Source organism: Ammodytes marinus (genome assembly GCF_949987685.1).
Source record: "Ammodytes marinus genome assembly, chromosome: 2".
NCBI lineage: Eukaryota > Metazoa > Chordata > Actinopteri > Uranoscopiformes > Ammodytidae > Ammodytes > Ammodytes marinus.
The window spans coordinates 21,602,364-21,614,844 of NC_137231.1; the positions used below are offsets into that span (position 1 = coordinate 21,602,364).

At 41.3% G+C, this 12,481-nt stretch overlaps 1 protein-coding gene across 1 annotated transcript; it reads left to right on the forward strand.

The window, feature by feature from the left end:
- Window positions 1-434: 434 nt before the first annotated feature.
- Window positions 435-12,258, forward strand: rab3c (RAB3C, member RAS oncogene family; the record flags this gene model as incomplete). Its single annotated transcript, XM_080050637.1, has 5 exons — window positions 435-452; window positions 2,399-2,623; window positions 6,879-6,997; window positions 10,044-10,168; window positions 12,068-12,258. 5 exons carry the CDS (start codon window positions 435-437, stop codon window positions 12,256-12,258), a joined length of 678 nt encoding a protein of 225 aa, XP_079906763.1.
- Window positions 12,259-12,481: the final 223 nt, after the last annotated feature.

A 12,481-nucleotide genomic window follows, 5' to 3' on the forward strand; every position in this document is an offset into this window, starting at 1 on the left:
ATAGATAGATAGATAGATAGATAGATAGATAGATAGATAGATAGATAGATAGATAGATAGATAGATAGATAGATAGATAGATAGATAGATAGATAGATAGATAGATAGATAGAATCCCCCCCAAAAGGAGGGCTGATGTGATTTGCAAAGATATGCTAATTTTTTCGATGCATTTCTCCTCCTGCACTTGCTTTCATTCAAATGGCCTTCATAATAACGATATTCATCAACAACACTCAGGCCTTTCTTTGCTCAGCTTGCTTGTTCTCTGAAGCAGAGCTGGCTGCATAGGCGGGGGGCGGCAGCAGGACCGACCGAGTGACGCAAAACGAGAGGCCATTACATTTGCTTCCTGGGGGGGAAATTATACCCTGCTGGGAGTTTATTATAGCAGCTGGGGGTGGGTTTTAAAACAGACATATACACATCTAAGAATGGACTTGTATGGGAAGGTAAGATGCAATTGTTTTTTATTAAGGCTATGGAGAGAGAGAGAGAGAGAGAGAGAGAGAGAGAGAGAGAGAGAGAGAGAGAGAGAGAGAGAGCATCTAAGGTTGAGACAGTCATTCAGCACGAGCAATGAGCAACTGAACAAAGGTCCACTTTTATTGCAATTGTTGTCTTGCTCGCGCGTGACGAAGATCGTCCGTAGACTATCCGAAAAATGTCGGACGCTCATTTAAAAAAAGAAAAACGAATAGTTTTTCCTGTGCTTTCACCATCAGACAGCCACACAGATGTTGGCAGCGGTGGCGCGAAGCATCCTGAGTAATGTAGTCGAATATCATACTTTAAAAGCCCTCTCCCGGACACTCGTCGATAACGTGAAAGAACTACAAAGCCCATCTTAACCACCACACCACCATCGGTGACGTCAAAGACACGCACAAAACGCACTTTCGTTTGCTCGTGCTCGTCATCTATCACGCGAGCCAGCCTCGTCAGCACAGGGCGCGTGCCACATCCGAAGCGGAGGGGACAGCTCCCAGGTGCTGAAACTGGTCGGCGGCGCTCCACAGAGAAAGAGAGACAGACTCAGAGGGGGAAGGAAAATCAACGCCTGCGTTACACACACATCGAGCAAACAAAAAAAACGTATTCTGCAACACACGGGCAGATAGAGATAGAGCCGAGGCCTTCGAAACAGGTTTGTTAACACAATGTCATTAACGCGTAGGCTATAGTCGGTAGTTTCATTTATCGATACGAAGCATTTCATTTACGGTTAAAAAATGACCTCCTGCCCAGAATAGCTCGTCTTACATTAGCTGACATGCGGCTCCCTGCTCAACCCCATCGTGTACTTTTGTTTCAAAAAATGGTTTTATCGTGTTTCCCGCAATGATATTTTAAACGCGATGTGCTTGCAAATGATGCCTCAGTGGTGGTGTTTATTTTCATTTTAATATTACAGTAACCCGCTGCAGGATATGCTGACTCGAGGTCCTGCATATATTGTATAACCCGATAGGCTACACGGAGAGCTACTGTATAGCCTATAACTGTAGAGCTTTGTCAAAACATTCACCTTGGAGCAAAGATGACTGTGCTCTTCATCTCTTCATCGTGCTCGTAGTATCTAGTCGTGTCCTTTTTAGATCGTCGACTGCTGACCATTTGTAGAGAAATGCTCGGTGTAGCTGCTCGTTCCTATTACAGGCGATATCGTTTACAGTAGGCCGGAGTAGCTCAAATATGGAAGATTTAATGTCAGTAGAAATTTGATGCTATTTTGGTTTGGAATGTTTTTTCAAATATAAAGGCAAAACATCGCACACTAAAATTTAAACTTGGATGTAGTATCATGAAACGGCAGATATCTTTATATTTTGTTCCACCAGGTTTACAACATTGGTCAATTGTGGACATTTAAACAGTATTGTGCCCAGTAGGCTTAGGCCTATAGATACATAACAAGTACTTAATCTGAATAGTGTTTATGAGCTGCTCCTAAATATGATATGAACTAATGATAACAAATGATTTAGTTTGATTTAAAAGAATGATTTTGAAATAAAACATCGCTTGAGAGCGGACACATTCAGCTTTTTTCCTTCAAATCCTGCTAATGTAACGCTCATCAATACAACAGCTTGCTGTGTTGCTCATGCTGGTTTGCCTGACACAGCCTTCTGTCACCTCTGATTGGTGGTCTGTACAACAAGCTTGTGCTGCTCTCTGTGGGCAAAATCCATCTCTTCCCCCCCTCTTGTTGGCTCCCTGCTGGCCTGTGCACATGAACTAGAAGTTGCTTTTGTATAATAATTGTGCGTCAACTCAAGAGTAAATAAATTGTTCCTTATTGGTCGGTGTGAGTCACAGCTGTGAAATTCTGATCTTTACATTAACTCAAGGTAAAGAAGCTTTTGAAGGCAAATCTTTTCTTTTGTCTTCACAGATGGCTGCCACTCAGGATGCGAAAGGGAAGGGAGAGGGAGGGGACCAAAACTTTGACTACATGTTCAAGCTGCTGATCATCGGCAACAGCAGCGTGGGCAAAACCTCTTTCCTGTTCCGCTACGCTGATGACGCCTTCACCTCGGCCTTCGTCAGCACAGTGGGCATCGACTTTAAAGTGAAGACCGTGTACAAGAATGACAAGAGGATAAAACTGCAGATCTGGGTATGAAATATTAACGTCCCAAGCATTAAACATTTAAGAAGTGAGGCGCAAAATGTGATCTCCCACCAAACCAAATGAAGCTAGAAGTATAGAGCTATCAAACCTTTGCTCGTCCTGCACTGATAACGTACTTGTTTGCTGTCAAATTTTCAGGAGACGTTTTTTTTTTCACCGATAAATCCTCCCATTTAGAAAGACGAACCCTTTGTGGCATATGTATATGAGCTAAGAATGTTTATTTATAGAAGAAAGGAAATGCATCTCAGGACTACAAAGCAACAATGTGCAGCACGTGACAGCAACATGGCATGTCTTTCATGTCATAGTTTCCTCTCTCAATGAACCACACTTTTGCCTACATTTCCATCTAATTCAGTTAAATGTAAAGCTTTTGTAAGTTCAAACACGGTTAATGTCCGAGAGAAATCTATTTTCTGTTGTCCTCCAAGGTCTCCTGGAGGACTACGTAAGCCCCAAGGGGGAAGGGGCTATTTAGTGATGCCCAGCCCCCCTGCTTTCTCTCTCTCTGTGTCTCTGTGTTCCTGCAGAGTGACTGCTGTCTGTAAAAAGGCTGTCAATCTATGCCCAGAGCCTGCTTCTTTCTGACCTCTGCCTGTATCTCTCTCTCTCTGTTGATCAATACATTCCATGGAATCTGGCAGGTTGTGACTGTATACTGGGCCGTAAAAAAACAATTAAAAAAACCTAAATACACAGGATCACCTATGCATTCATTTAATTTAAGTCAGGGTTTTGGGTATTTAGGGAAGATGGCGCTTGCTTGGTAAGCTTGGACACACTTCCCTTTTCATGTTTTGTAACAGAAAGGTTTTGCCTTATGTTATAGAATACTTCAGTCAAAGTATAGAATGTATATTTGCAGCTAATCCTACTTTTTCTTTTTGTAGGTATTGGGTATATAAGCGATAATGGTGGACTTTGATGTCATCACAAGTCATACTGACATTACAAAGCTAAACATGGAGGGCCATTTTATGTACCCACAAGTGGTATTTTCACCAACCTGACTAATCCATTTTGTAATTATAAGTGATTGAAGTTCAGTGTTTCAATTCACAAAAAAAAATAAAAATATGTTCTTTGCTCTTTCGTCTCAAAAACACACGGCGCATCAGCTGTGTGCTTAATTAACTGAAGAAAGCTTTATGAAAGGCTGTATTGTGTTGTCTTTGTTTAACAGTAGCATGTAAGTACGGAGACAGATGGAGGTCTCAACATTACTGACAGGAGACTAGTAAGTGTTAGTTTGGCACACAGTGGGGTAGAACACAGAAGCAACACCTTCTTCAGAATGTGTTGGAAATTGAAGAATGTCTGCTGTTTAATTAATAGTTCATCTGAGCTGTCGAAGCAGATTGTCACACATTATTATCTCAGAGATACTGGGAGGAAAGATATGTAAGAGTGTGTCTCTTTCTCCATATTTCCTTTGCCTGCTTTCCTGGCAGTCTCCCTTTCCTTCTGTACTACATCAAATGTCGGCTTTCCTTCAGGGGTTTTGCTGTCTCTCTTGCCATAATAAGGGCCTTTTGCAGCAATTAGCCACCCCCGGCCCAGACATTGGTGGTTGCCAATCACTTACAAAGACAAATAAAGGGCGTTCCAGCACAATGTTGAAACTCGATTTGAACAGTCAAATTATGTGATCATTTTCTTTTTTAATCATTAGCGAAGACAAGCATATTCAGAGGGATAAAGGATTGTACTTATGCATCCACATAATTTGCCTGCCTTTTTAAACTTGACTCAGACAGAGCTGGGAAGAACAGTAAGGTGATCACTATTGGCTAATGTCATTGTGGTAGTCGTACCATTAATCTGAGATAAAGGAGCAACATGCATGTAGGAGTCATCCATGTTTTTGTAACACATTCCTGAGCTTTGGCCAGATGAACCTTGTTAAAAACTGATTTATTTGAACGACCGCGGGCTGGAATCGAACCCGGGTCCGCTGCTGGCCGAGGCCCATGGGGGGGACGCCCTACCAACTGAGCTAAGGGCGCCCCCTGAAATTATTTTATTGAATGAAGAATAGTTCAGTCGAATGTCCGCCTTCGCTCTCTACCTCTCAACCTGAGGCAGACGGCTTGTTGGATTGATTTTTTAGACTACAGGCAAAGCTTTTCATGGTGCTCAAATTCACTGGACTCAGCATTTTTTTCCCCCGCTGCCTTTTTAACTAAGAACAAGCGAACTGGCTCACTAAAATAGGATTAAATTCAGAGGTCATTTTCAAGCACTCAGACAAGAGATAGGCTACTCAAATGTCTTCGACTTGCACATACTGTTTCATGACTAAATAAATTATATTATATTATTATATGATAACATTTTCATCATCCTCTTTAATGTTGATACAGAGGATGCTATTCATGCAACACATTCTAGCCGATGAGATTAAAAAAGGAAAACATTCGCATGCATTTCTGGAGTTATCGTGAACTGATAAAAGGTCCTAGACTCCTAGCTGTGTTGTGTATGGAAGCTTGGCAAGCTGCGAGCTTCATCTCTGGAGTGAAGGTCATAGCTGTCCTCTGGCTATAACAGGCACACTGTTGCAGCCATGTGCAGACTGACAGCGAGCACTGTGGCAAATACAAACCAGTGCTGCCTGTCAGGCTTCTGTTTAACAAGAGCCAAACGCAGCAGCCAGAAGATTCTTGAATCATGATTCACAGGGACCTGTAAACACACTTGTTGTGGATGGAACAACAGTGCAGTAACCATACAGTATAAACAAGAGAGATGCCTGCCGGATTTATTATCATCGTAAAAAAAAACTGGAAATCCACACACCTGGGAACAATTTCTGGCAAGTGATTTGAGGATAGAGATCAAACAAACAAAGATATGCCACTTTTCTCTTCCTCCTCGGTTGTGGACACAGTCACTAGAGAGAGGCTTCATCTGCCTGTGTTTGGATTAATTAGCATTTTCATTGACATCTCGTAGCAAAAGGCTGCAGTGGGCGCTTCTTTCCAGGGCAATCTGTGCACAATGTACAAGTCCCCGAAGGCTGTGTAATCGCTTGCTCACTTTGCCTTTCAGCAATGGGTTCATTTCCTTATACTTTTTCAATGTGTATATCATTAAACCTATATTTCTCGCCTTTATTTCTAATAAATACGTGCCTTTGTATTAGCGATGTGACAATAACCGCAATACCGCCATCCTGCGGGTATGGTGTCATAACCGCGATCACCGTGTTTTTTGGTTTCTTTACTAATGCATGTAGCTGTAGTGCATCGGCCTATGGTTTGTATGAAATGTATACATAGAAAAAAAACGTATTTGTCATTTACTGCTTTCCATTATATGTTCATTGCTTTCATTAGCCTATATTTTCAGTAATTGTTAGGCTCACCATTTCAACTGCGCCCTCTCATGCATGTTGAAACACAGTTTCAAATGAGGTGGAGGAGGGGGTTCTTTTATAATAATAATTAGCTTATTCCTAGGCTTCGCACTTGTCATATTTAAAGATGACGTATATAACATTTTTAGAACGTTCCAGTTAAAAACTTCCGATTGATTTAGTATGGAGCAAGCAACGTTGAGTCATATTAGTGAAAATAATGAACATTTTAAGGATAACCGCAATACCACAATGATATGCTGAGTGATAACCACCGGAAGAAAAAGTATATCCCGTCACAGACCTATTTATGACATATTTTTAGTAAATAGAAGGAAAGGGACTCCATGTCATCACTTCAAAGCATTTGTATGTACTAAGCCCCCCCGCCCCCCCCATATCACTGCAATACAGTGGTGATTTGAGTGATTACCACAGGGATTCAAAGTATATCCTGTCACAGCCCTACTTTGAATACTGCCCCAAGCGCAGAGAATGTTTAACACAGCTGAGCGATTGTTTTATTGAGAGAAAAGAATCAATCACATCAGCCAAAACGAAATTTCCTGTTTTTGGCATCTTATCAATGGGAAGCCAGTGAAGCAATTAGCTTAACGATTACTTCCATATCAGGAAGCAACAAACGTAGCCATGTATGAATAAATGCAGAAATGTGAATTTCATCCTTAATTGTGCTTCTATGTTTATTTGGTTGAAATAATCTTTTCATATGTATAGATAGCTGTAGATTAATTATGATAATAATAATTATGCTTATTTACCAATGCTTATTTGCCATTATGGAGTTGCATATATGTGTTGTACAGGCTGACACAGTGTCTGGTAACAGCCATGCTATATCACGTTGTCTCTGTGTAGGACACAGCGGGCCAGGAGCGCTACAGGACCATCACCACCGCCTACTACCGCGGGGCCATGGGCTTCATCCTCATGTATGACATCACTAACGAAGAGTCCTTTGGTTGCGTGCAGGACTGGTGAGTCAATTGAAGGCTTTTTCAAGTTAGCGTCGGCCTGTTTGTGACAGTGTTTGTATGCAGACAACGTCATTGTTTATCCCATTTTCTTTCTGTGGACTGTGTTGTTACGAGCATCAGATCATATCATTAGGGATTTCTGTTTGTCGCTGCAATACAATCCTGCATGCTTGATATATTGCCAATGTTTTTTTTGATTATTATGTGGCCAATCTGCAATCTTGACCAGTTCACCACCCTTATTGCCTAAAAGTGACAGTACATTTTTCTCTCTCTCTCTCTCTCTCTCTCTCTCTCTCTCTCTCTCTCTCTCTCTCTCTCTCTCTCTCTCTCTCTCTCTCTCTCTCTCTATCACTCTCTCTCTCTCTATCTTTCTCTCATAGTGGAAAGTCTAGTTATGTAGTCTGTATGCATGCATCTTTGTCCGGCTGGCAGATCAAGAGGGAAACTTGTCAAGGTCATGGCCGTAGCCCACTCCATGAGTCACACACAAGCGTCTGCATGCTGAACAGAAACTCGAAGCCAAGCCCCCAAATGTCAGGGATTTATGATGATGGCGCATTTGTGGTCTAAAACGGGACTTGGAAGAAGACGTTCATTCGTCTGTAGAAACCAGGTTTCTGGGTTAGAAACAAGCAGGGAAACGCAAACAGCCTGGGAAGCTTTAGGTGAAACATGGGAGAATTCAGAATTCAGCAGTCAAAGATAATGTGTGTGGTTGATTGGCATTTTGCTGATCTTTCGTACACGCTGACTCTCCCCAGGTGTTGCGGTGAGAATACTGTCATCTTCCATTTTGTGTGCACCCTGCTGTCCCACAGTTATATTGCTCCGTCAGCCCAGAGAGATTAAGGGAGCACAGTTATCACGTTTGAGAGGAAAGATGTTTGAATGTGGATAATTCTCTAATGATGTTACTGTTGCGCCAGCTGAAAGAATATGGTACTAAGACACACACGGACTTGATGTAGAGTGTGGTATTCTTGCTGACACCTGCATGCCGCGTGGCTTCAACCCTTTGTAGGACTATGACAATTGCTATTAAGGTCATTGTCTACATGGCCCTCATTGGCGTGCCAGCAGCCATGACATAGGATGCAGCTGTCATGACTAAAGCATCAGAGTTGTCACACAGGTATTATTTGAAAAAATAACATGCATTGTGTTAATATGCTCCACATTATCAGCCATATTTGTTTTGAAATAAATGTCCCTGTAATTTAAAACTATAAAAACAAGGCTTTCCTGCAAATAGAGGTAAGAGCCGGACACACCTATTATTCTTTAAAGGCCTGTCTGACACGTTGATGAAATGCTGCAGTCTGAGCGCTGTCTGTGATGGGTATCTTAATTACCGGAGCCAAGTGTGTCACCGGCTTACCTACCAGTGCACAAATCAGTCCACTGTACACAAGAGAAGAGCCCTTCACATAACCAGAATTCTTCCGCTCTGACTTTGCCACAGGCTTATATTTCACTCTCTCTTTCCCTTGTTCCTTGTGACAAGGTTGTGGAGAAAAAAAGAGGTTGCCATGGCAACGGCTCCTTTCCCCCGACTGTGGCTGCATTAGGCTTGTGACGTGTTCATTTCCTGTCTGTGACAGAGACTAAACTGGGAAACGTTGTCATGCTGATATGAAAATGTAGGACTTTGAAGAAATCGTGCAAATTAATTAGATTCTCCAAAGCGAATTTTACTTTCCATTTTTTCATCTTTCCTCTCCTCTCCTGAGGCCACATTGTTCAAAATGACTGTGGATTTACAGATCCCCTTCATGGCCTGCATATGTGGCTCTGTTACAATAATTTTGATTGGTCAGTGAACATCGTCAGCAGTTCAAAATGACCCACATCTGAACCTCTACAACAAGTCAGAAGTGGACAGAGGGAGGGAGGAGTGCCAACATCATGTTGCTGCTCTCTCTCTTTCTTTCTCTCTCTCTCTCTCTCTCTCTCTCTCTCTCTCTATCTCGTCGTTTCTTCATGGCTTGTAGGCTGCCCTACTTTTAGTCAAACTGCAACACGGCGGGAGGTATTTGTTCCCTAAAATTATTCTCAAAACATGAACATTACAAACATCGCCTTCTGCGACTGACGGTACATTTCCTGAAAATGTGAATGGTGAAATTGTATTGTATTTCTTTTTAGCACATTTGTCACACAGGATTTGTATTATCGGTGGTGTAACAAATGATTAACCCATCAGGATTTTTCTTTCCTTCTAGCCCCTAAATAAAGGTTATAAGTAATTATTAAATAAATAATAAATAAATAATAAGTTTGTAACAAAGGGGTTGTAATAGTCATCTCTGTGTTCTCCAGCCTTATATTTTAATATATTGATATTAAAAATGCACTTTATGGGGACTGTGGGTTCCCTCCTCACTTCTTCTGTTGATACAGTATGGCACGTTCAAGGAACAAAGAACCCTGGGAACATAGGGACACTCTCGTTAAATGCTAGTTAGCCTAATTAATAGTTTAAAGACTAAGAGCTCAAATAAAGATCTACTGGTCACTATGCACGTTGTGAGCATTGGCTAACCCACCAGTGCTTCCAATACGTCTTGTCAGCGAGCATAATAAATAGCTTGTGTAAGCTGCAGTATCTAGCAGGCTGTTTGCCGCCTGTACAATGAACAGCTTACCAATCAGAAGTAAGCAGGTGCAAAACACTAATTTAAAGGAAAGGATTGAAAGGGACAAACTTCACATATTAATATCAAGTAGCTAGAAAACAGCAAATAATAACCTACATCTGATCAGATTGATAGTGCTTCCATATTTTCAGTATAGAGCGTCAGTTAACCCACTTTTCCACTGCTCCAATCAGTGACTCAAATATTACATGATGCCAAACGCAAGATGATGTAATGACTCTTGACCGTTCCAAATGGTGTTCAATCTTCACATCATGTTTTTTTCGCTCTGCCATCTTTCCATGTCCATTTCTTTCGGATCCTGTCCAATGAAAAGTGGCACAAAAACAATTCTAACGATAGCAAATCAATTAATGTGTGTTTTTTTTTAATTTGTTTACGTTCAGGTCAACCCAGATCAAAACCTACTCGTGGGATAATGCACAGGTGGTGCTTGCTGGAAATAAGTGTGATATGGACGAGGAGAGAGTGGTCTCTGTGGATAGTGGCAGACTGCTGGCAGAACAGTTGGGTAAGTCTTAGAGCAACATTCAACCCCATTATGCCACTGAAATTGGGTTGCGTCATCGTAACATTGTTGTCATGACATTTTTGGTCTTTTGTTGCCTTTTTTTTTTGGATATCGCCAAAAGCAGCTTTGCTTTCAACCGTCAGGAACGACGATTAACGTCAAAGCTTTCCCTAAAACTCAATCCATGAATATTTATGAAATGAGCGTCGTCTTACTCAGCTCTGTCTCTACATCTTCTCCTGTTACTCCTAGGGATGGGGCCAATCCGATCCAATATCGGTATCAGGTCCTATAATGGCTGCAATCTATGTATCGGATATCGGACTGACAACTCCGATTTAAAAATAAATATATAGGGGAAGGTGGGGTGATTTGTGCAACTTTTTACTCAAAGTGATTTTAAAGTGAGGCCTTGACAGTTATGTCTCCAACTCAAATATGTACATATATTTCAGGATGTTGTGCATCCCTGGCAATAAAAACTTTGGATCTGGAATAAACTGTTTAAGAAATATAGCTTTCGGAAAAAAAGTTGTCTTGTCGCACAAATCACCCCACGTAGTGGGGTGATTTGTTCGTCATTGTGTCACAATGACAAAGTCACCATCATCATCTTTCTGGCCATCTGAACTCTCATCAGTGGTGTCGTTAAGTGGAATTGAGATGTCACTCTCTCCTGAGCTACTGTAGACTATCACTTTCTTTTGGTGACCAGCGTATACAGCCATGCCACTGGCACAACTCTCAGAAATGTACTTTGCACTAGTTGCTCCGTGCTTGTGGAACCAACTGCCACCTGACAAATGTGATTCCCCCTACATTTCTGCCTTTAAATCAAGGCTCAAAACCCGTATGTACACCCTGGTGTTTCCTCCCCATTAACCTCTGCACTACTTACTTACCTCTGCACTACTATCTGTGTTTATGTGGATGTATGGGCTTTACGTCTTTTATTTTGGTTATTGTTATTTTACCTTCATTGTTTACCTACTGAATGCACTATGTACAGCACTTTGGACAGTGCAAACTGTCATAAATGTGCTTTTATAAATACATTTTACTTACTTACTTACTTATAACTCACCCAGGCCCTTGCGCACAAATCACCCCATCCCCAGAATTTTGGATAATAGGCATGATGCAGCAATTTAGGGTTGACATTGTGCTAACTATATAGACTCAAAGTGTAGCATACCAAAGCACTAAAACATGTGTCAAATGTTTTCAAACGTGTCTATAATTGTTCAGACACAATAATCAAAAAACCTTGATCATGGAAATTTTACTTTGAAAGGCAAAACACAGTTTTTTGAGCTTAAATGTGCTTATATCTTATTCCTTGTGTCTCCCTTCTTTACAGGATGAGTCAAATAGATGGCTCTTCTTAAATATGTGGTCACATTTCCAATTTCTTCCACGGTTTTCTAGAAACAAGGGGTTTTGCAACTTCCAAAATGCACAAATCACCCCACCTTCCCCTACAGTATATTATGTATATATATTTTTAAAAAATCTAAATTATTTTAACTATGAAATAAATTTTAATTTTAAGACCATAGCTATGTGGTATGGCACACATTAATTTTAGGATAAGCATATCAAAAGTTGAGTTCTGATGTTCTTCTGCATTCAAACAGTTCAAAGCAGTTAAGAAAACCCTTTATGCATTTGTGTATATTCGTTTCCCTTTTAAATTAGAATCTCTGTGTTGCTTAAGATTTCCTAACCTTGCACAGAACATCACCTACAAAAATAGAAATGTACAATAATAAGTATGATATCGGACGGTATCGTGTCGGCCGATATCCAAAACCCAGATATCTGAATCGGGTCGTGACCGAAAAAAAAAGAATGGAATCGGTGCATCTCTAGTTATTCCCTCTCTCCCTCTTTCCAAAGGTTTTGAATTCTTTGAGACCAGCGCCAAGGACAACATCAACGTCAAGCAGACCTTCGAACGTCTCGTCGACCTCATATGCGACAAGATGTCCGAGAGCTTGGACACTGATCCGGCCGTCACCACGGGAGCGCCCACTGCCAAACTCACAGACAGCGCTCCGCCCCTCCAGCAGCCCGGATGCAACTGTTAGTGAGCGAGTGAGAGGGAGAGCAGAGGAGACGGGCAGCGGCAAAGGTGGTGGTAGAGTTTTGCAAGAGTTTTAGTTCTCCCTCAGCGTTATCACTCCTTCTCGTGCTGCTTTCTCTGGACTATACAGCTCAAAACCCTGTTTAGTGGTAGAAGTACAAAAACAAGCTGTTATATTATCTCTCAACTTTATCACCTTATATCAAGAGCAAAATAACCAGACAACA